Raw genomic sequence first — 24,902 nt, forward strand, 5'->3', positions numbered from 1 at the left:
GGAGGACATAATGAGGCCGTCATCACCTGATTCCTCCCTTCCCAAGGCTACACCTTCAGACCCAGCTGATAATAATAATCAAGCTTGGCTTGACCCGCGCTTCAGAAGATTAGAGAGGCGGCATCATCAAAAGGAAGGGTGGGGCAGGAGCCTTATATCCCACAGGATATATAAGGAGCTTTGGGACTGCTCTCACTCCACGGGAAGCAAAAGTTTAGCTGAACCGTTTCAAAAAGAGCTGAAAGTCTTGCTACGTGAGTCATTTGTTTGAACTTTGGTAGGCAGCTGCGATTTCTCTGCCAGGACTGATAAGAGCTGTGAATCCACTGCCTGAAGGCCAGCTCGTGGGTCTGAAGTGGGGAAGGAGACTGAACAAGTTGCCCTCCCTACCACAATCCTTCTGCCACCGAATCAGTATTGAAGAATATGCAAAAAGTGGACAATCCCTACTAGTAGGTCATGAACAGAATTTTCTCTTCTGAGTCAACGAGAAGAAACGGCTTACCATCCCAAGCATCGAACATGTCTGTGATGAAATAATCAATGAACGAGATTTGAGATTTAGGGATACTGCAGGTATTCCTGTCAAAAATCGGCATCACAACAGGCAAACCTTGCCTCTTCTCGTCATCAGTCTGCAAAAAACAACAACGCCAGTGGTGAGATTCAAAAAATTTCCCTACCGATTCTGTGGGCGTGGCTTGGTGGGCGTAGCTTGGTAGTCATGTGACCGGGGAAAACCAACGATCACACTTTACACAAAAATAACACAAAAGCCACGCAGCTGACTCGCACACAATGCAAAAGCAGCTGGACTTCACACAAAATGTCCCCTGCAACAAGCAGGAACCTCACAGAGAGCTCAAAAACAAGCTATCACACTTTATACAAAAATGCCGGTTTGGGCAATAGGTAGTAAAAAAAATGCTTTAAAAAGTAAAAAAAAAGTTCCAAGATTTCATGGCACAGCTGATTGTCACAGCTGATTGTTGGAAACTTTTTTTTACATTTTTAAAGCATTTTTTACTACCTATTGCCCGAACCGGTAGTAAAAAAAATGCTTAAAAAAAGTTCCAAGGATCAGCTGTGCTGTGCGATCATAGGAACTTTTCTTTTACTTTTTAAAGCATTTTTTTACTACTGGTTCAGGCGAACCAGTAGCATTTTCAATACCTGTTTGGGCGAACCGCCCCAAACCAGTAGCATTTCACCCCTGAACAACATCCAATGCACACAATTATTTGGTTTATTACTACTAACAATATCTCCTCTAGTTCTGTTAGTGTTGTGTAGCTGTAACCCTGGGGGAATGCTGGGGAAATCGCAAATATCCACTTATATATTTCAGAAATAAAACAACAGGGCAAGAAACCAAGGTACCTCAAAGGGGGTTTTTCTACAGGTAACTAGACTTTCGTCTTTCTATTGAAGACCTTTTGCTTCTCATCCAAGAAGCTTCTTCAGCTCTGACTGGATGGTGGTGGGGAATGGAAGGATTTATACTCCTTGCAGACAGCTGGCCATTTGCATTCTTTTACAGAGTCGCTGAGGCCAGTTGGAGGTTTATCTGTGTCATCATGACCTAGAAGACTGAGAATCTCCATAGACATAAACCGAGGCATCATTTTTTCATTGAGAGACAGGGACTCAACGGCCACCCAAGAAATTTAGAGGCCAGTAAAGTCTGGGAAAAGGGTCACCTCCATGTCCCTTTTCATCGCCTGGGAAAAGTGAAGACTGACATCCAGTGGGAATTTCTTCAGCTTGCGGTCTTAACTCACCTGTGCAAAATACTCCTCCGAGATCCGACCTGCCCACTCAATGCACTGTTCCAACGAACGGCAAGGGTTGGAAACATCAGCACACTTAATTAGCATCCGTTTGATCAGGATTCGATTCTCAGCAGACGTGAGGACGTTTTTGATGGGATCCCCATCACCATTGGTACTCTTAGGGAAACAAAATTTACAAATATTATCATACTATTATTATTATTATATACTTTATTCATTAAACATGAAACTCAGTCAACTGAACATTCAAAAAAGCATCACAAATACGATTGACTGGTGCTAATGGTTGATACAGGTTACTGCCAACGTCCTAGATATCAACCAAGTACTTTCTTAAAATATATGATGTTCCGAGTAGCCCAGTTTTTTGCAGTTCTGCTGGTGTTATTGCAGGAAGCTGCAATTTGTTGATGTATCTTATAAAACTCTTGGATATGGTACCAAATGCCTTGGGTGCAATGGGTATCACCGTTACATGTTTCATCCATAATCGCATCATTTCGATGGTCAGGTCACGATATTTTGTGATTTTTTTCCAGTTCTTTTTCTTCGATGCTGGCGTCTCCTGGTACCACGATATCAATAAATTGTACATTTCAGTTTTCGACAACTGTGATATCTGGCGTGTTGTGTTCCAAATGATGATTCATCTGTATTCGAAAGTCCCACAAGATCTTCACCTTCTCATTTTCGATAACTTTTTCTACTTTATGTTCCCATGACTTTTTGGATACAGGTAAGTCATATTTTTTTACATAATGATCAGTGGATTAATTTAGCAACTTGGTGATGGTTGTTGTTGTTGTTATTATTATTATTCTCTGGAACTTCAGAGAACAAATCTTGATGTTTTTCTGTATGATACCTCTTCTAATACATCAAAAGTCTTCTTTTTTCAGGGTTAATCAACATATCCCGTGCCCCACACATTTTGTAGGGATTCGTTTTCAGTTCCTTAATTACCCTTGCAGCTTTTCCCTCAACCCGGTTCAATTTATTCTCATCTTTCTTAAAGTGTGATGTCCAGAGCCATATCGAGGTAGCATTTATTCAAAGCAGAATCAAGCGGAATACTTCTGTAAGCTAAAGTATGATTTTTTGTTTCGGTTTTTTATCTTTCTTTGTATTTTTTAACTGCGTCAGATTTGCGGGGTAAAGATTCATTTTTGATCTGTTTAAACAATTCAGATTGACGCACATTTTGATTGACTCCAATTTACCTTTCCATTTCTGTACAGAGTCTCGGGAGAAACGGGTGAATTTTAAACGGGGCTCATGAATGGGAAAGGTTGCTACACACGACAAAATAAGCGGTCACAGAATCTGGACATCTCAATTCCCATCCTAGCCTCAGCCCAGTGGTGGGATTCAAAAATTTTTCACTAGCGGTTCTGTGGGTATGGCTTGTTGGGTGTGGCATGGCATGGCTTGGTGGGTATGGCTTGTTGGGCGTGGCATGGCATGGCTTGGTGGGCGTGGCTGGGAAAGGATACTGTAAAATCTCCATTCCCTCCCCGATCCAGGGGAAGGATACTGTAAAATCCTCATTTCCTCCCCAATCCAGGGGAAGGATATTGCAAAATCTCCATTCCCTCCCAATCAGCTGGGACTCAGGAGGCAAAGAATAGAAGGGGCCGGGGCCAGTCAGAGGTGGTATTTACCAGTTCTCCGAACTACTCAAAATTTCCACTACCGGTTCTTCAGAACTGGTCAGAACCTGATGAAACCCACTTCTGGCTCAGCCTCTTCGTAAGCTCTCTCTCTCTCTTTTATTTTTTCAAATAGTGTCTTCCAGAGTTTTCCAACGTTCGTCCAAAAAAGATACTGCTAGGATAACTAAAGGCGCTTCAGCTCCTGTTCTGAAATACTTGGGCTTGGTCCAGTTTTTTGCGGAATAAATGGAAACAGTTCATGGGAAGCTCAAAGAAGCCCTTTGTGACGAGTGCAGAAACGGTCTCCTCCTGCAAAGGCTTCTAAAAGCGCTACCAATGCAGAGGAAGCCTTCAATCCACCACGCAAAAATAAACAGCAGAGTGAAAAAAAGATAAAAAGAAGGGAAGATGAATTTTCAGCAAGTCTGTTTCTCCCAGAGAAACAGCAAAAGATTTCTTTCACGAAGGAGATGGCTTCTCAAAGCATCACAGCCTCAACTAGAAAATGGCAAGTTCATTCTTTGGGAAAAGGGCAGATCCCTGGCTTTTTTTAAAAAAAAACAAACCCCAAATTTAGAAACTTCGCAAATCCCAACTTTGGAAAAGATTCCCTCCTCAGCTTGTGGGAACGAAGTGGCAAACACGCCAAAATCCACATTTCCGGAACCCGCAACATTAGATGTAGTAAAAGACGTAACTGTTTCAAATTGGAATAAAATGGGGGAAAGGCTCGCTTCCCCCCCTTACCCCCACCCCACGCAGAAAGAATACCCATTCAAAAGCCCTTTTTAAATAAAAACGAAGAGCAAAACGAAGGCTTCCTCAGAGATTGAACAGGCTCACCATGGAGAAAGTTTGCAAATTGTCCCTTTTAGCAGGGGTCTCCAACCTTGGTCCCTTTCAGACTTGTGGACTTCAACTCCCAGAGTCCCTCAGCCAGCAAAGCTGGCTGAGGAACTCTGGGAGTTGAAATCCACAAGTCTTAAAGTTGCCAAGGTTGGAGACCCCTGCCTTGGAGCATTCTTTGCTGTACAGCCCTACTGATGCTTTACTCACTGAGATAGCATAGGTCAGGGGTGTCAAACTCAAGGCCCGGGGTCCAGATCCGGCCCGCAGGGTGCTTAGATCTGGCCCGTGGGACCACCCTGGAAACAGCAAAGGACTGGCCTGCATTGCCTCTGCCAGCAAAAACAGAGCTCATGAGGGCTGCGAGCAGCTCTCTCAAGCTCCATTTTTGCTGGCAGAGGGTTGCAGGAGGCCGTCGCAGCTGAAACGGAGCTCGCATGGGCCATGGATAGCTCTCCCAAGCTCCATTTTTGCTGGCAGAGGGTTGCAGAAGGCTGTCGCAGCTGAAACAGAGCTTGTGAGCCCGTTTTCGCTGGCAGAACGCTCGGGCCACCACAGGCACCCATGACAGGAGTGACGTCGAGCTGGCCACGCCTACCCTGGCCATGCCCATCCCAGGCCCCCGAGGTCAACCACAACATTTTTTTTTTTTACATTTATATCCCGCTCTTCTCCGAAGACTCAGGCGGCTTACAGTGTGTAAGGCAATAGTCTCATTCTATTTGTATATTTACAAAGTCAACTTATTGCCCCCCCAACAATCTGGGTCCTCATTTTACCTACCTTATAAAGGATGGAAGGCTGAGTCAACCTTGGGCCTGGTGGGACTAGAACCTGCAGTAATTGCAGGCAGCTGTGTTTTAATAACAGGCTATCTTACAGCCTGAGCCACACCGCGGCCCTTAACATTGATGCAGCCCTCAATGAAATCAAGTTTGACACCCCTGGCTTAGGTGCACCATTCAAATCAGGCTTACCGCCATTGAGATACCAAGTTTATTATCTTCCCAGTGGAAAGCAAATATATATATATATTTCTTTCAGGCATTGAAAGAAGCAAATCTGTTTAAGATGAACACGTGTGTTATTTAGAAGTACTCTGCCAGCTGATTTTACAGTTCTGTTATTATTGTATTCCTGGTTTTTTTTTTATTGTTTTATTAGGCATTTCAATTTTTGGTGACTCCTTGGTTTTAGTGTTCTAAGCTGTCTTGAAAAAGTACATGCACGCCTGCTTAACATAATGAAAATCAGCAAAGCGTGACTTAATATGATGTGGAACATATTCCTCGGAGAACTAGGAGATATCCTGACAGCTTGTTTCAAGAGTACCTACTATATTCACTTATTTACTAGATTTATAAAATGGATGAGAGATTGCAGTTGCCTCAAGGACAGCCAATAAACTTTCTGATTGAGGAAGAAATTGAACTTGGATTGTTTTCTACAGAAAAAGGGAGATTCCTGTATTTTTCGCACTGTAAGATGCACCTGACTGTAAGACGCACCTGGGTTTAGAGCAGGGCAGGTATTCACTTACCTTCACTACCTGTTGTGTCTGTGCCTCCCCAAGCCGGCCCTCCAGCCAGAAAGTGACTTGGAGCCAGGCCTGCTGCCAGAAAGTGACTTGGACAGTGAGGGGGAAGGGCCATCAGGACTTACCTCGGGAGCACCGGCTTCCCTGGCTCAGCTCCAGGAGCCAGAAACAGGCCAGGTGGAAGAGATAACGAGGCCTCCATCCCCTGACTCTTTCCCCACCCAGGCCACACCTGCAGACCCAGCTGACGGCAATCAGGCTTGGTTGAACCCTAGGTTTCGTAGGCAGGAGAGGAGGGAACAACAGAAACAAGGGTGGGGCAGGCCTAGGAAGTGCTGAGTCATGGAGCCACACCCTACAGGATATAAAAGGCAGCGAGAGCTGCTGTGTCTCTTTGTAACAGGCAAATCCACTGATTGAGCTGACGTTTGTTCCTGGGTGATTCACCAGTGTCATGGAAGATAATGGAGGCTCTTGGCAGACGCTGGCTATTCTGCTGCCAGAGCTGATAGTACCGGCTAATTAAGTCATCACTCGGACGGAAGGGAGGGAGGACAGAACACTACCGGTTTGCAAATGTGAGCGTGCGCATGCATACATGTGCACTTCGCTTGCACACACCACCTCCACACATGCACAGGACCTTCCGTGCATGTGCAGAGCTTCAAAAACGGGACATAATTATGTCCAGGTGGGTGGACGGAGCCTCCCGCTGCCACCAGTTCACCCGAACCGGAAAAAACCGGCTGAATACCACCACTGGTTTAGAGGAGGAAAACAAGAAAAAAAAAATCAGGCAGAGCCTGAGAGGACAACAGAGAGGGGTCCTCTCATGTGCCAGCTCTGCCTATTGACTCCTGCACTGCGGAAAAGAGACAGAAGAGGCGGGCAATGACAAAGACAGAAGAGGCGCAGTTCAGCACTGTAAAAGCACCCCACCGCTGTGGCCCAGCTGCTATTTACCAAAGGACCAGAATCGGTCCACCGTTGGGGACCCCTAAGGCAGGGGTGAAATCTAGCAGGTTCTGACAGGTTCTGGAGAACCGGTAGCGGAAATTTTGAGCAGTTCGGAGAACCAGCAAATACCACCTCTGGCTGGCCCCAGAGTGGGGTGGAAATGGAGATTTTGCAAAATCCTTCTTCCAGGAGTGGGGAGGGAATGGGGATTTTGCAGTATCCTTCTCCTGGAGTGGGGTTGGAATAGAGATTTTGCAGTGTCCTTCCCCTGCCACGCCCACCAAGCTACACCACACCCACCAAGCCACGCCCACAGAACCGGTGTTAAAAAAAATTGAATTTCACCACTGCTCTAAGGTTACATATTTCACAGTCTGTGACACAATATTTGCTCTGTAAGTTTTGCAAAAGGGACAAAACTTTACACAAGTTTATTCCTAAAGATTTCCCTAAGGTTCTTCCTCTGTCTTTGATCAACCTGAAATAAGGAGAGGAATTATTCATTTCTAAATACAAAGGAGTCTCTTTTGCTTGCCCTTCTACCTCTTGGTAGGACTTCTTACCCCATTCTCTTCAAGGGCAGCCAACGGCTTGTTGATGCTGTTGACAAATTTGTTGACGTGCTCAAAATGTTTGGTCATTTCTGTGGCCAAGACCATGTCAATGATGGCTTGTCTAAGAGTTCGGTATTCATTCCTAGATAAAAGAAGACAAAAGGGAGAAAAATAGGTGGAGAATTGTGTTATTTTAGTAGGGCTGTCTGTTAAATCATATTAATATATAATTTAACGCATAATTAAATTATATATTTAACATTTAAAATTGCCAGCACTCATGACAGAGAATAGAATAGAATAGAATAGAATAGAATAGAATAGAATAGAACAGAACAGAACAGAACAGAACAGAACAGAACAGAATAGAATAGAATAGAATAGAATAGAATAACAGAGTTGGAAGGGACCTTGGAGGTCTTCTAGTCCAACCCCCTGCTTAGGCAGGAAACCCTACACCACTTCAGACAAATGGTTATCTAATCTCTTCTTAAAATCTTCCAATGTTGGAGCATCCACAACTCTGAAGGCAATTTGTTTCACTGGTTAATTGTTCTAACTGTTAGGAAATTTCTCCTTAGTTCTAAATTGCTTCTCTCCTTGATTAGTTTCCACCCGTTGCTTCTTGTCCTGCCCTCAGGTGCTTTGGAGAATAGCTTGACTCCCTCTTCTTTGGGGCAGCCCCTGAGATATTGGAAGGCTGCTATCATGTCTCCCCTAATCCTTCTTTTCATTAAACTAAACATACCCAGTTTCTGCAACTGTTCTTCATATGTTTTAGCCTCCAGTCCCCTAGTCATCTTTGTTACTCTTCTCTGCACTCTTTCTAGAGTCTCCACATCTTTTTTATATCATGGCAACCAAAACTGGATGCAGTATTTATTACATCTTTCCCCTCGAAATGCTCATCTCCCTCCATCGCTACTCCTCCATATATCGTCATGCAGTCAAAACAAATCCTTTTCAAAACTATGCCGGCAGTGGAAACCCTTTTAAAGAATCCCGGTATTTTAGAAACCTACCTCTCCATGTTTTTAAAAATGTTGCATTTGTCATCCCGGGTGGTGATCTGGAAGGCCAGCGCTGCGTGATGGCTCTCCAAGACCGCTGTGTCGTTATACAGAATGGCCAGTTCGCTTCCGGCGTTGCACAGGAAAGAATTGGTTCTCCCAGGGTGATCCACGTCGTGGACGGTGGCAGCTATCAACGCAGCAACTTCGTCAATGGGATCCAAGGTTTGCTGAGAGGAAGAAGAAGAGAGGCTAGGAGGGGCTCAGCCCAGGGGTGCTATTCTGACAGGTTCTGGAGAACCAGTAGCAGAAATTTTGAGCAGTTTAGAAAACCGACAAATACCACCTCTGGTTGTACCCAGAGCAGGGAGGGAATGGAGATTTTGCAATATCCTTCCCCCAGGAGTGGGGAGGGAATGGGGATTTTGCAGGATCCTTCCCCTGGAGTGGGGAGGGAATGGGGATTTTGCAGGATCCTTCCCCTGGAGTGGGGAGGGGGGAATGGTTATTGCAAAATCCTTATTCTGTCCCCACTCCAGGGGAAGGATATTGCAAAGTCTCCACTCCCATCCCACTCTGGGGCCAGCCAGAAGTGGTATATGCCGGTTTTCCGAACTGCTCAAAATTTCCACTACCGGTTCTCCAGAACCTGTCAGAACCTGCTGGATTTCACGCCTGGACCTTGGAGGTCGTCTAGTCCATGCCCCCCCTACTCAAGCAGGAAACCCTGTGCCATTTCAGACTAATGGTTGTCCAATCTCTTCTTAAAAATCTTCAACATTGGAGCACCCACAACTTCTGAAGGCAAGCCATTCCACTGGTTAATTGTTCTCACTGTTAGAACCTTGGAGGTCTTCTAATCCAACCCAGGAGTTAACCCTAAATCATTCCAGTCAAGTAGCTGCCTAATATTTTCTTTAAAACTTCCAGTGTTGGAGCATTCACAATTTCTGGTGGCCAGTTGTTCCATTGACTCATTGTTCTCACTGCCAGGAAATTTCTCCTTGGTTCTAGGTTGGGTCTCCCCTGACTATTCTGTTTCCATCCATTGCTTCTTGCCCTGCCTGCTTTGGAGAAAAGGCCAAGCCACCCTCCTCTTCTTGGTGGCAGCCCCTTTAAGACTTACTTTTACTCTTTCTTTAGAAAGGAAATAGGCCGTGGCATGAAGCACATCCGCCGAGTGGGTTGAATTGTGATAAGAGTTGGATAAGTGATAATTGGCTTCGATGACTTGCAACCAAGACCTCAGCGTCGACTCCGAGCAACCGAGAAACTCACAGATCCGAAAACGAGCAAACAGTTTGAGGCCAAGATAAACTAAAGGCCTGCAGGGAAGAAGAAGAAGAAGAAGAGAGAGAAAAAATGTAATTCGTTTTCCCCTATTCTTACTGCACCAAAAGCGTGGGGAAGGGAATAAAAACTTTTCCCCAGGAGATCAATCTCTCCCAGAATACAACTCCTGTGTTTGTTGTGGTCCACCAGCAGCCTGTGAGCTGGCAGCGGAGTCGGACAGTGAGGAGGCTGGGGAGGACAATGGGCCAGTCCTGGATTCAGGGGAAGGCCTGGACGAGGGCTCTGCGTTGGAGGCAGAGATGGGGCCAGGGCCATCTGGCAGCAATGCTTGGACTCCGGAGCCTCCAGAGATGGACAGCAGAGAGGCAGAGGAACAGGAGGAGCCTGTTCCTAGTGCACACATGCGAAGAGCTGCTAGAAAGCAAGAGCAGCTAAAGCAAAAAGGACGACTCAGGAGTAAAGCCAAAAGATGATTGGCCCCTCCCATAAGGCTTAAAAGAGCAGCAACGGCTCTTGGGCTTTTTGTAAGAAAGCAACGTTGCTACAATTTTTTCTTGTCGGCCTCTCTTGTTTCTGAACTTTATGGAGCATTGCCAAGAAAAGCCTTTGGCAGGGTGCCAAAGAAGATAAAAGTTTGTGATAAAGCGGAAGGACTTTTTCTGAAGGACTTTGTTTTGGAATTAATTTGGACTAAGCTGAGAATTTTTTATTTTTATTTTTTGTTTACATTTATATCCCGCCCTTCTCCGAAGACTCAGGGCGGCTTACAGTGTATAAGGCAATGAATATAAGAATGAAGTAATTCTCAGCTGTTCTAATAAAATATGTTTGTTTAGGACTGATTGTGTCCGGTAATAACTACTTGGGCCTAGGTCACAACACCTACAAACCTTTTATGAGTTGCAGCCTCCAACTCAAAAATATTAAAATCCCAATCTTGTTCATTTTCCATTGCTTGAGCTATCCTGGGTGGGATGTCATTCAGGGAGATGGGCGAGATCAAACTGCCCGGTACTTGATGGGTTTCTAAAAAAAAAACAAAGACAGAAGGAATTACAGGGACAGCTGGATCTCTCAGGAGAAAACAGAGCCTGGAACAAACTGCATCTCTTGTCTTACGTACAGTAGTGGCCAAAATTGTGGAATCCCTTTTGGGAAAAGTGTATTTTTGAGGTTTGATGGCTAATAACACCACTTTTTTTTTTTTTTTTGGAGTTTCAAGATAATCCTATTCCACCGCTGGAATGGCCTGGGAATAGCCCAGACCTTAACCCAATGGAAAATCTATGGAGCCGGCTAATGAAACTTGTTAGTCAGAAGCGACTCAGCAATAAAACCCAGTTAATAGAAGCAAAAGAATTGAGGCCTTTGAACTCTGGTGCTGGAAAAGACTCCTGCGAGTCCCTTGGACTGCAAGGCGATCTAACCGGTCAGTCCTAGAGGAGATGAACCCTGACTGTTCTTTAGAAGGCCAGATCCTGAAGATGAAACTGAAATACTTTGGCCACCTAATGAGAAGGAAGGACTCCCTGGAGAAGAGCCTAATGCTGGGAAAGACTGAGGGCAAAAGACGAAGGGGACGACAGAGAATGAGGTGGCTGGATGGAGTCACTGAAGCAGTCAGTGCTTAAATGAGCTTAAATGGACTCCAGAGGATGGTAGAGGACTGGAAGGCCTGGAGGAACGTTGTCCATGGGGATTGTGATAGTTCGGACACGACTTTGCAACTAACAACAAACGTATTAACTGACATGGCGATATTTTTTGTATATCTTGTTTTTTTTCTACATGTTTCACTTTTCTTCTTTCTACTGTAACTGCTATTCTAATAGCAAATCCTTCGTAAAAGTTATTGCATTACATTCTTGGTTAAATTATCTTTCCATTGATATATAATTTTATGGTACTACTCCCAAAAAAAGTGGTGTTATTAGCTTGTTTTAGAAAATACACTTTTCCCAAAAAGTTTCCACAATTTTGGCCACTACTGTAAACCATATAAGGACAACCAGGTACAGGTAATCCTTGTCTTACAACCACAACTAAGTCCAAATTTTCCATTACTAAGTGAGACAGATGTTAAGTGAATTTTGTCTCACTTTCCAACTTTTCTTGCCGCAGTTGTTAAGTGGGTCACTGAAGTTTTTAATACAGGTTAGTCCTCGACTTATGACCACAATGGAGCCCAAAACTGATGTTGCTAAGGGGGAAATTTAATAAGTTTGCTTTGCCCCGTTTTACGACTTTTCTTGCCACCGCTGTTAAGTGAATCACTGCAGTGGTTCAATTAATAACACGGTCGTTAAGCGAATCTGGCTTTTCCCCATGGACTTTGCTTGTCAGAAGGTCGCCGAAGGGGATCCCGTGACCCTGGGACACTGCAACCGTCATAAATGTGAGTCAGCCGTCAGGCATCCGAATGGAAATCACGTGACCACAGGGATGCTGCAAAGGTCGTGAATGTGAAAAATGGGCATAATTCATAAGTCCCTTTTTTCAGTGACGTCGTCACTTCAAAAGGTCACTAAGTGAACTGTTGTAAGCCGAGGACTCCCTGTAACATGGTGGTTAAGTGAATCTGGCTTCCCCATTGACTTTGCTTGTCAGAAGATAGCAAAAGGGGGTCCCACGGTGACCCCAGGACACTGCAACCGTCATAAATACGAACCAATTGGCAAGCGTCTGAGTTTTGATCACGTGACCATGGGGTGGTCGTAAGTGTGAAAAAATATATCATGTGATATATTTTCCCCCCCGTGCCGTTATAACTTTGAATGGTCCTTAAATGAATGGTTGCAAGTCGAGGACTCTCTGTATGATTTGCCTCTTCCAACCAGAAAGACCACTCCATTAAACTGGAAACTTTTTTTTTTATATTGAAAAAGTTTTACAAAAAATTTTTTCCCAACAATTATTTCCCCCCCCCCCGTCCTCCACCCTTTCCCCTTCCCTCGACCCTTACCCCCACCCCCACCCCTAGACTTCCCAGAGCAAAATATTACATCTTAACAATCCTAAGCTAAAATACAACAATAAACCATCACCCATAACTTCTCCTCTCCCCTTTGCAACGTTAATTCCCCTTTCCCATTTAAACAAATACACTAATACAGTACAATTCCTGCAATCACTCATAAGCTATTTGATATTTTTTAGTCTGATATTTGTTTTGAATATAATCAATCCAACTTCTCCAAACTGGAAACTTTTTTTGAGAGGGCAAAAATGGAGAAAAATATGATCTGGCTTTCTTTATCACTCAGAGCAGCTAAGGCAGTGGTGGGATTCAGCTGGTTCGGGCGAATCGGTAGTTAAATTGCTGGCTGGCCCCTCCCCTCCCGTTCCAGGAGTCTCCACATGTCTCATTTCGGCTCCCAGGTAAGTGCCGGGAGGCCTCCTAGCCCCAAAACGGGGCATGTGGAAGGAGCAGCGAATCCCCCACACAGCCCGTTTTTGATCCCGGGGTGTGTGTGTGCAGGCCAAGTGCTGCCTGTCACACCCTCTAGCCACGCCCACCCAGCCGTCATTAGGGCAGAGAAAGGGTTGTTCAATTATTTGAATCCCACCACCGGGGTAAGGTGAGGGGATGTGTCCTTATAAAACACTGAAAACCCAGAGACTACTTTCTTGGCCAGATGGTTTTTGCTTTAACTTCAAGAACTAATCTCCATGTTCTCTTTTTTTCCTCCTCCTTATGTTTTGTCTTTTAGGGCTGCAAGCTGGCCTGTTATCTTCAAAATATTTACCAAACTTCAAGCCTCGTGGCAAAGAAGATACCCTTTCAAATCTAGATGCCTCTTTAAAATGGCACATTTAGCTTGCTGCCTGACTAACAGAGGTCTGATGATACAGCAGTAATTATAAAACCCTTGCTGATCTGTTTGCCCCTCTTCAAATTTTTTTTTTTTGACTGCTATATACCCAAAATGAAATTGCTGAAGATCACATGATATCTAGTAGGGCAAAGAACGGCACTTACGCTTTGCTGATAACAGGTATTCGTTTCCTGATAATCTTCGTAGCCCATCCTATGGAATAAAGTTGAAAAGAAATGTAAAATGAAATAAAGACCCTTCTTAAATTTTCACCTATGGGATAGTTCAGGGGTCAGCAACCTGCAACCTGGCTCTTTCATCCCACTGCTGCGGCTCCCTGTTGCTGGTTGGCTCCCCAATTGATAGGGCTTTTGGTTAGGACAGGTAGAGGAAAAAGGACGCCGCGCTAGGAGGAGACTATGATGGGGGAACCGGACTTCCAGTTGGCTCCAGAATTGAAAGGGGGCTTCCGGTTAGGATCTTTGTGGCTCTTTGTGCGATTAAGGTTGCCAATCCCTGGGACAGGTAATTGAATAAAGGGAATAAAAATCAAGAGATATTGTTTGAACCCTCTATCCACCGCTATCTAATCCGGAAGCAAAAACCAGGTTCTCAATTGGTTGGAGGTAAGCAAATTCTATTATCCCTGATCCTAAAAAAAAAATGCTAATTATCACTTTTTTTTTTCCTTTTAACGACCCTGGAATCTCTTGCATCAAAGTGGAATCAGGGGCAACTGGATGGAGCTGAGCGTTTACTGGCCAGACGCCCTTCCTAACGTCTACGCAGTGTACACAGCAGACAATTACTCATTGCGCCCAGAGAGAGAAATATCTACCTAGAATCAAACTCATTGCCTTCTGATTGTGAGGTGAGAGCCCCACCACTGGGCCACCATGCTGCTTCTATGCTAATGTTCACTTAATTGGCTTTTAAAATGGCACATGGAAGGCCCAGTAAAGTAGGTGGCCTATAACAGGGGTCTCCAACCTTGGCAACTTTAAGACTTGAGGAATTCTGGGAGTTGGAGTCCACAAGTCTTAAAGTTGCCAAGGTTGGAGACCCTTGGCCTACAAGATCTAGGGCAACGTTCACCATCTGGTACCCACCTAGATGTATAGAAATTCAGCTTCCACTGTCCTTATCTAGGAGGAACTTGGATGAGGAATTCTGGAGCTTTCTAGGTAGCAGAACTCCATTTATTCAATTCCTTGGCTAAACAAATATACACGACCAATTTTAGCCATTGAAAAAAAGGCAGGCAAAACCAGGAGTGCAGAGATTTCCTTTCTAATGTAATTGCTCTAGATTGAAACCTCATAGGTCCGTGATGGCGAACCTAGGGCAGGCATGCCACAGGTGGCACGCAGAGCCATATTAGGAAGCACGCGTGCTCAGCTCCGGCACACATGCGCGCACCCAGCCAGCTGATTTTTGGGTCTTCTAGGCCCATCGGAAGTAGGGAAACAGGGTGTTTCCTGCCTCCGGAGGGCCTGGGTGGGTGGAGAAGTTCTTTGTCACCCTCCCCAGGCTCCTAGAAAGGCTCTGGAGCCTGGGGAGAGCAAATACTGGCCTACTGGGCCCACCATGCCATTGCGTGCCAAAAGCAGGGGGAGCGTGGAGGGATCACGTGCACATGCATGGGGGTGGGGCACATAGAATTATGGGTGTGGGCATGCGCACACGCAACCCACTAACCCTGCGCAACCCCCATTTTTGGCACGCGATGGCAAAAAGGTTAGCCATCCCTGTCATTGGTGTTGCTTTGTTTCGACAGTTTGCTGGACAGCTGTCTTTATGTTTATTTATTCATTACATTTCTATGTCGCCCAACTCCCCTACAAGCTGACTCCGATGAAAGCCTCCTCTGGCTTGGTTAAGAAACCATCCATGAATTTAAACGCAAACCGGATTACACGCATCTTCAGACAAAGAACCTTGTCAAAAAAACGTCTTTGAAAAAAGCAGCTTTTTTTCTGCTGAAGAGGCTAGCAACTCATCCGTTTAAAATAGGCTGGGTGTTGTGGCCTATCAGCTGGTGGCCCCTCCAGCGGCCTAATCAGAGGAGGAGGAGGCGTGGTAGTCATCACCAAGGCAACCTGAGAGCTCCGAGGGGAAAGTGAGAATGGAGCTGGCAGAGAGAGAGGGGGAGAGAGAGAGGTGGAGCCTGTCCTGTCCGTCAGCCCTCAGATAAAGAGTCAACAGCCCCCAGGTCTGGAGGTAGCTGATGTGGAACAGTTGGGTTCAGTACCTGACGCGCAGATGCGCAGAAGGCAGAGGAGATGGAAATCTATGGGCTGGTCCTTGGGATGGAAGAGCCACCGCTGCTAATGAAGCCCCATCCTAGCTCTGGGGATAAAAGACAGGGGGCGGAGATGAATAAATGTGGCAGACAACTATTCATCTTCTGGCCGGACGGACTTGTTAGCCTGTGTTGAGAGAGAGACTTTGCCGGGGCTGCTGGGGCTCCTAATAAAGGAATCTTTGAGTTCACTTCAGAGGGTTTGTTGTCTTTGTGGAGCTGGGTCAGAACACTGGGTCTGAACAGCAAGAGGTTTCTAAACAGAGTTTAGCACAGCTAATTATCCATCTGAAGGCTGAGCTGTTTTTTTCATCTAAAACCAGTCGGGCTGATCAACAGAAGGCATCAGCCGTTCCGACAAACAACTTCAAATACTTTGAGATTTTAATTACCGTCATCAAGCCACCGACAAGGTCATTTGTGTGGGGATCTTCATCTTTGGTGCCAAGCTGTGGAGAATACAACTCCGTAGTCCTCAAGATCTCCAGGACTCTATCCAACGCTTCAGCCACTGGCATGGGACTGCTTTCTTGAGCAGCGTTGATAATATTTATTACCTAAACGGGGGGGGGGAAAAAGAAATGATTTTTTATTTATCTAAAAGGAATACATTTTCCCTTTCCCTTAACTTGAAGAGTCAAGAAACAATGCCCAAGCAATAGCAGTAGCACTTAGACTTATATACTGCTTCACAGGGCTTTTACAGCCCCCTCTAAGCGGGTTTTTTTTAAAATTTGCATTTGCATTTATATCCCGCCTTTCTCCGAAGACTCAGGGCGGCTTACACTATGTTAGCAATAGTCTTCATCCTATTTGTATATTTATATACAAAGTCAACTTATTGCCCCCAATAATCTGGGTCCTCATTTTACCTACTTTATAAAGGATGGAAGGCTGAGTCAACCTTGGGCCTGGTGGGACTAGAACCTCCAGTAATTGCAGGCAGCTGTGTTAATAACAGACTGTCTTACCAGTCTGAGCCACAGAGGCCCAAGGTTTACAAAGGTTTACAGAGGCCCAAGGTTTACAAAGGTTTACAAAGTCAGCATATTTTCCCCAACAATCTGGGTCCTCATTTTACTGATTTCAGAAGAATGGAAGACTGAGTCAACCTTGAGCAGGATCAAACTGCTGGCAGTTGGCAGAATTAGTCTGCAATACTGCATTCTAACAACTGTGCCAGGGGTGGTATTCATTTATCTTCACTACCGGTTCGCAAATGTGAGTGCACATGCGCAGATCGTCAAAAACAGGACATAATGACATCCGAGTGGGTGGGCAGAGCCTCCCGTGGCCACTGCTACTGATTTGCCTGAACTGGATAGAACCAGCTGAATAAACTAAGCCACCATCATCACCGGGCAAAGACATGGGAGTTTTATTTTTTTTTATTATTTTTTTTTTATTTACATTTATATCCCGCCCTTCTCCAAAGACTCAGGGCGGCTTACAGTGTGTAAGGCAATAGTCTCATTCTATTTGTATATTTACAAAGTCAACTGATTGCCCCCCCCAACAATCTGGGTCCTCATTTTACCTACCTTATAAAGGATAGAAGGCTGAGTCAACCTTGGGCCTGGTGGGACTCGAGCCTGCAGTAATTGCAGGCTGCTGTGTTTTAATAACAGGCTATCTTACAGCCTGAGCCACCACGGCTATAACAGGAGAAAGCAAAGTTTCCAACCGATTGAAGCGACCTCACATGGGAGCGCCTTACCTTGGTTATAGGTGCTTCAATCGTCATTGAATGAATGCGGGCCATGGATGAATGCCTCCTCTGAGAACTTCCTATGCAAGGAAAAAGAAAAAGAGGCGCATGAGTTGCTGGCATTAGCTTCTCCAAACGAACGTGGTTCTTACTGAAGACTAGTTTTCTGTTCACTAAAATATTTTACATTGCAACATAAACCCAGCAAACACTATATCAGGCACGCAGAATCAGGACATGATAGGTTCCAGTTAAGTTGGTTTATTGCTCATGCCTGGACACAAGAATTTAGTCAACTAATGGTCAGCACTAAACACTGGCACTGTGGCACTAGGAAAGGATCACTGGAATTTAAGAGGGTTTGGATTTAGACTGCTTGTGGGAACTTAATGATTCCAGGCTAATTCCTCTTTTGACTCCACCCCCCCCCCAATGCTCTGCCTGATCTTCTACACATCCAAATTTCACCAGCCGAGTCTGACTGCATTATAAAAAACAGCAGCTGGGGGAACAGAATGCATGCATTTGCCTCGCTAGACATCCAAAGTTTACAATTTTGTCACTGCAACTCCCCTTCCACCCCAAAGGCAAGCGCATGTCACGGATTTTGACGGAAATAGTTGACCCAAGGGTACTGATTATTAAGAAGGTAATTTAAAAAAATAATTTTACAAAAAAAGGGGGAGAAAAGCTAATCCTATACCATCACTGCCTCGAGAGGTAGTGGATCGGACATCGAGAGAACCTTTTCTCTTGTCTTTGTGCCTGCAGGTCTGGATATCTGTAAAAAACGAAGAAATTAGATCATAACTACCAGCAGTGGGTTTCACATATTCTTACCAACGGTTCGCCGCGCGTACGCCTTCTGCGCATGCGCCCAGCTTCCACACTTGCGTTTTGCTCAGGTGCGTGCCTTCCACACTTGCACCCAGCTTTGAAAACGTGGCTAAATAGGACGGCCAGATTCACTTAACAACCGTGTTTCAACTGCAGTGATGCACTTAAAAACAGTGGCAAGAAAAGCCGTAAAATGGGGCCATTAATAAATGTCTCGCTTAGCAACACAAATTTTGGGCTCAATGGTGGCCGTAAGTTGAGGACTACCTGTAAATTTTTACTGTTCCTTTTTATCCTGGAACAAAATTTGTATTTTTTTTCTTTCCCAAATACAAATCCATCCAGAGGCTGTTTGTCCCCATGCAGCCCTTCCTGTAATCCCAAAAAAATTGCCCAACCCCATCCAGTTCCTGAATGGACCAGTGACTTGCTTTCAGGTGGATTTTTTTTCTCTCTTAAATTTCAAAGAGATTAGACCTTGACTGATGCAAATTTTATTCCCCAAAATGGATGAGATTAATGAAATTAGATTTTGCCTGATCTGTGAAGTCCTACCTTACGAATACTAAATACGGCACCTATAGCTCATCATAGCAGCAGCCAAACAAACATGCCCTTCATAAGTTTCTATTTCTAGCCGGGATAAAATTCAACTTCTGCCCTTTGAGATATTAAATCTAAGTTACTGAAGCTTTATCAGCGATTACTACAGGAGGAGAAAGCTAAACTGGAGTCCCACGTAATGTACACATCAAACAGTCCAGCTTTGTTTGATTCCCATCGGTTCTGAAACACGGCTGCGCATGGACCAGATAGTTTTCTCCTTATTTAGTCTCCCTCCTAGGATATCATTTTATTGCTTTGCAAATATTATTGTTTTTCTTTAGCCGTATCACATCTGCTTCAGTCTCCTTGCTACAATTCCTAAAGTCAGTGCATCGAAAGCTTCAATTCTCAAACCATGGCTGTGTTGCAGTGGTGAGTTGCTCCCAGTTCGGGCAAACTGGCAGCAGCAGCGGTAGGAGGTTCTGCTTGCCCACCCACCAAGATGTCATCAAAAATGCTCTGCAGATGCGCAGAAGCACCACACGCTCGCAAAGCAAGTGCGTCCGCCCGCGCACTACCGATAACGAACCTGTAGCGCCGGGATTTGAAACCCACTTACAGCTGTGTTGGCACAATTTGCAGGTCCCAAACAAATACATTGTTTTTACACATTAATCCAAAGGTAAGCTTAGTTCACCCAACAAGTTGAAATTCCTGCCACCACAGAACCCTGCACAATTGGGTGTGATTGGTTTATGAAGGTTTTCACTGTTCAGATCCTTAATTTCGCTTTTCCAAAATACGCCTAGAAAACACCCATTTTTTAAGAGAGAGGGGAAAAAAACCCCCACTGTCACCAAGTCAATTCGGAGAGAATATCAAAGCAATTATTGAAACGCAACCAATTTTGTGCATCGAACGTTGTACCTGTCTGGGATTCGGCTTGTACCCGTTCGCAGATTCTTTCCGCCTATGAATGAATCAGAGCAAAAAGTACCATTAATAAACGTGATAAGAATCAACCCGGAAGTACAATTATTTTTAATTGTAAGCCACCAAGTGTCATTGAGGAGTTGAACGGCCTTGAAACTGAGTTAACTAAATACATAAATTCATTAGGTATTATTTTTTTATCTTATATATAAAAAATTTTATTTCCATTTTCCAACATCATATTTATGTACAATCTGTTATCCATCATTAATCATTAATTTTTATTTATTGCTGATTCGGGCCTGCCCGACTGCCACTTCCTTTCTTCACAACCTCCCTCTACCCTCTACTACTTTCCCCTCCTTCATCTCCTTCACTTTACTACTTCCTCTCCTCCTTCTCCACTCCTCCCTTCTTCCACCCTTTCTAATCTTCTTATTCCCCTCCTCCTTCTCAACTCTTTCCTACCTACTTTCTTCCCTCCTTCTACTCCTCTCTCCCTTTCTTTCTGAAATGGCAGTCGGGCAGCCCCAATATCATTTCAAATTTTAATTTCATATCTTCAATCATTACTATACATTAATAACCAATCCATATATCATTTTCCCCTCCTTTCCCCCCTCCTCCCCCCTCCTCCCCCCTTCCCCTCCCGGACTTTCCAGAGCAAATACCGGGTATTATGACCAACAATTCATTAGGTATTATTGACCATCGCACAGTCTATCAGATGTTCAGACTGGGTTTGGCATTTTTGTGTACCTATCGAGTCCTTACCAAGTACCTGGGATAAGTAGATTTGGATGTTTGATGGGATTACAGATATCTTTGCAAGTTTAAATTGTTGTTGTTGTTGTTGTTAGTTGTTATTGCTTACCTTATTGTTGTCATTGCACGGTCTACTAAGTGACACATAGTGTCTAATTTTTCTGCAGGAATGAAACAAAAGAATGGAATGAGAACAAATTTGGTCTCCAACTTGACAACTGGCTCTAGTTGTTAATTGCTTACCGCTAAATATTTTTTATAAAATAAAATGAAATCTAGACAAAGAAGAGGGGCGATCATTTGCAATCTCTCAGTTCCTTGCTAAGGGAATGCAGAGAAAGTAGTCTATGAATATTAAGAACAGATGAGCAGGAAAAATAATTACAAAGATGAAGAAAAACATCTCTATTCAGGTAGTCCTCGATGCAGTTATTGAATTATATACCATTTTATTATATATACATATATGTATACATACAATACATACAATACTGGCCAAGATTTTGGGAAAAGTGTATTATTAAGGTTTGATGGCTAATAAAACCACTTTTGTTTGGAATTTCAAGATAATCCTATTACACTGCTGGAATGGACTGGGAATAGCCCAGACCTTCACCCAATGGAAAATCTATGGAGCCGACTAAAGAAACTGGTTAGTCAGAAGTGACCCAGCAATAAAACCCAGTTAATAGAAGCCATCCTTCAATCTTGGTTTCACAATAAAACAGCTGCAGAACTAAAAGACTTGGATCACTCCATGGGAAGATGTTGTAAGGCTGTAATGTATGCTAAAAGTTACCCAACTAAGTATTAACTGACATAGTGATCAGTTTTGTATATCTCGTTTTTTCTATGGTGATGATTTTTGTCTATGTCATTTTTTTCTATATGTTTCGCTTTTCTTCTTTATACTGTAACTGCTATTCTAATAGCAAATCCTTCATAAAAGTTATTGCATTACATTCTTGATTAAATTACCTTCCCACTGATATATAATTTTAGGGTACTACTCCCAAAAACAAGTGGTGTTATGAGCTAGTTTTAGAAAATACACTTTTTCCCAAAAAGTTTCCACAATTTTGGCCACTACACTCTGTGTTTGTGTGTGTGCGTGTGCGCATTTTGCAAAGAATATTAAGCACATTTCTGCTGTTAACTGAATCATGTGGTTGTTAAGAGAATCAGATTTGCCCCATTTGACTTTGCTTGTCGTTAGCCAATTGGGAAGATTTGCAAACGGCGACCGCATGATCTCCGGACATTGCAACTGTTGTATAAATACAGATCAGATTCTGATCACATGACTTTAGGGATGCTGCAGCAGCTGTAAGTCGCTTTCCGCGCCCCCGCCCCCCAGTTCTGTGGTAACTTTGCTCTCTGAATGAATGGTTGTAAGTCGAGGACTAACTGGAAGCTTAGGGATGTTTAGCCTCCAATTTTGGATGTGACGGGAAGCTGTTCTCCTTAAACACCTGCCTACTTTTCAGAATAGAGATGCTGTCAATGTTAAGACAAGCCAGAGATGAGCCTAGTTGGGGCAGGAGTTACGGCGTCAAGCTAGAAACCAGGAGACTGTGAGTTCTAGTCTTGCCTTGGACACAAAACCAACTGGGTGACCTTGGCTCAGTTACTCCCCAAAAAGAGCAAACCGCGTTTGAAAAATCTTGCCCTGAAAAAATGCAGGGCCCTATCCAGGCAGCCAACCAGGAGTCCAAAAACCCGACTCGAGGGCCCCCCGCAACGAGACTTACCCTCCCTGTCCAATGACAGGTATGATCTTCACATTTTGTTGTATGCTCTCGCCGTTTTTCTTTTTGGTATAGTAAGTTCCTTGCCATTCCTGTTAGATCAAAAGAGAAGAACATTCTACCGCTCGTTCCCAAAGCCCATCTTTTGACTCCGTTTGCTTCAGGGGTGAAATCTAAAAATTTTAATTACCGGTTCTGTGGGCGTGGCTTAATTGGTGGGTGTGGCTTGGTCAGGTGACAGAATGGGCATGGCCAATAGTAATAAATAATAAAAATAATAAAGTATACAAAACTTGGGAGAGCACCGGTCTACCTTCTTTAAAAATAGAGGCACCGGTCTACCGATTGCCTTTTTTTGGGAGGCACCGGTCTACCTTCTTTAAAAATATTGGCAGCGGTCTACCGATTGCCCTTTGTTGGGAGGCACCAGTCTACCTTCTTTAAAAATAGAGGCACCGGTCTACTAGCCGCCTACAGACCTGATCAGCTGTAATGCGGCCGTTTGAAGCACCACGGCAGTCATTTAAGGCCGTTTGCAGCTATATCACCACCAAGAGCTTCAGGGACAGAGAAGAGGAACAGTGAGGCGTGGGCGGGGGGGGCAGGGATTTTTTGCTACCGGTTCTCTGAACTACTCGCCCGCCATCGCTACCGGATCGCGCAATCCGGTCCGAACTGGGACCATTTCACCCCTAGTTTGCTTGCAACTGACTTTGGAGGACTGCCTTGTGGGAAAATTCTGCTTAGCCAACTCATTCTTTCCTAGCCTTGGCACAATGTTGTACTGTTCGCTGTAACCTCTTCCTGCGCTTCTGTTTGACTTCGTTGCTTCACTCAAATCTCCCCCCACCCCTCGGTCTTACCCACTTGGCATCTAAGTAGAACTTTCTGTTGTATACATGACAGCTAATTACCCTCCCGAAGGCCACCAACATTGAATTAGAATTGTGATGACATTTTGAACAAAGGTTGAAAATTTTGCAAGCTTTTAGCACATGCATGCTGGATGCTTTTCAATGCTTCTTTAGTTCTGGAAACAAAACGAAACAAAAAAAAAAATAGAACGTATTTGCCTGATGCAAATAAAGCTCTCCCCGATAAAGGAGAATATTTGTAGCTCAGGGTTGAAATGAGGGGTCTTTGGTGCTCTCTGAGCTTGGCTGTTTTCTTGCAGATGTTTCATGACCCAAACTCTATCTGTAGACTAGCACTGATGATGTTACAAAGGGATAGGTTTCAAAAATTTTAGCAAGGGGAATGCTGTTACCTTCCCACCAAAGGTAGTCCCTATTTTTCTACTTGCATTTTTTTACATGCTTTTGAACTGCTAGGTTGGCAGAAGCTGGGACAAGTAACGGGGGCTCATCCCATTACACGGCACTAGGGATTCAAACCGCTGAACTGCCGATCTTTCGACCGACAAGCTCAGCGTCTTAGCCACTGAACCACCTTAGCCACCTTACAAAGATATTTTATCACCTCCAGTTTTTCCTCTTCCAAATTAGGCGAGGCTAGAAACAGGATACTGGGAGTTCTAGACCCATCTTTGGCAGGATGACCTTGGACCAGTCACGTTCTCTCAGCCCTAGGAAAGAGACAATGGCAACCCACTTCCGAATAACCCTGCCACACCAAACCAGGTCCATGCCTACCTTTTCAAACTTGATGCAAGAATTAATAGTGTCAAGGAAGTCAGCTTTTTTTTCATTTATAGGCACTTCTGTTAGTTCCTTTCCTATCAATTCGCCTTTCTGATAGCCCATTACCTCTTCGAAAGCAGGATTGACGTACTACGAAAACAGTAAGAAAAAAAAAGAAAGAAAGAAACAAGTGAGAATTGAAGATCAACCTGAGCATTGATCTAATATTTAGCCTCGATGCACATTTTCTAAACCAGGGGTCTCCAACCTTGGCAACTTTAACCCTGGAGGACTTCAACTCCCAGGATTCCCCAGCCAGCTTTGCGTGCGTAACTGCACCTGCTTGCCTACCGTCCCTGTCCTAATATTCCTTTTTTACTTACTCTTTTCATGGATCCAAATTATGTTTATACTTTGACCTATTATCTTATATATGATTGACTAAAGAAAGAAAGAAAGAAAGAAAGAAAGAAAGAAAGAAAGAAAGAAAGAAAGAAAGAAAGAAAGAAAGAAAGAAAGAAAGAAAGTTTAGCCTTCACCTTCTCTCTCTAGGAGTCTTAAAATCAAGTTTTTCTTTTTTTAAAAACTGTGCTGCGTGACTTCAGGTGTCCCAGACCCAATATAGCCCTCGCTGGACCAAACTGGTTTCGATTGTAAACCAACTGGTCTTGCTACCTTCCAGTCCCACACCATCTCAATGGCCTTCTGGATGTGGCAGGATTATAACCACCAGCATCTCAGACATCATAGCCGGGAATGAGGCCCGCTGGGAGATACCGGTTAGTCCCATCAAGAGAATTAAAATGAAAGCGCTTTGCAGTTGTTGGAAGCATTAACCAACATTGGTTTGGGGGACGCTTCGAACTGAACTGCATTCCGATTCTGCTAAAAAATGTTCTGCTTCTTCTTCTACCCTAGACGAGATCCATAAAAGACACAAGGATCTTATTTTTCTCATAAAAAAGT

At 44.2% G+C, this 24,902-nt stretch overlaps 1 protein-coding gene across 1 annotated transcript in view; it reads right to left on the bottom strand.

Moving 5' to 3' along the window:
- The window catches only part of PDE8A (phosphodiesterase 8A), a 122,829-nt gene that overhangs the window by 2,007 nt on the left and 95,920 nt on the right, over window positions 1–24,902 (bottom strand). The window contains exons 8-21 of the mRNA XM_058156178.1: window positions 23,949–24,086; window positions 22,300–22,388; window positions 20,658–20,709; window positions 19,778–19,820; window positions 18,171–18,248; window positions 17,477–17,547; window positions 16,152–16,316; window positions 13,622–13,670; window positions 10,533–10,668; window positions 9,476–9,674; window positions 8,362–8,579; window positions 7,349–7,481; window positions 1,782–1,949; window positions 506–635 (exon numbers count right to left, since the gene is read on the bottom strand). Coding sequence (XP_058012161.1) covers window positions 506–635; window positions 1,782–1,949; window positions 7,349–7,481; window positions 8,362–8,579; window positions 9,476–9,674; window positions 10,533–10,668; window positions 13,622–13,670; window positions 16,152–16,316; window positions 17,477–17,547; window positions 18,171–18,248; window positions 19,778–19,820; window positions 20,658–20,709; window positions 22,300–22,388; window positions 23,949–24,086 — 1,669 coding nt within the window. The remainder of the gene's footprint in view (window positions 1–505; window positions 636–1,781; window positions 1,950–7,348; window positions 7,482–8,361; window positions 8,580–9,475; window positions 9,675–10,532; window positions 10,669–13,621; window positions 13,671–16,151; window positions 16,317–17,476; window positions 17,548–18,170; window positions 18,249–19,777; window positions 19,821–20,657; window positions 20,710–22,299; window positions 22,389–23,948; window positions 24,087–24,902) is intronic.

This window comes from Ahaetulla prasina, chromosome 13, assembly GCF_028640845.1.
Source record: "Ahaetulla prasina isolate Xishuangbanna chromosome 13, ASM2864084v1, whole genome shotgun sequence".
NCBI lineage: Eukaryota > Metazoa > Chordata > Lepidosauria > Squamata > Colubridae > Ahaetulla > Ahaetulla prasina.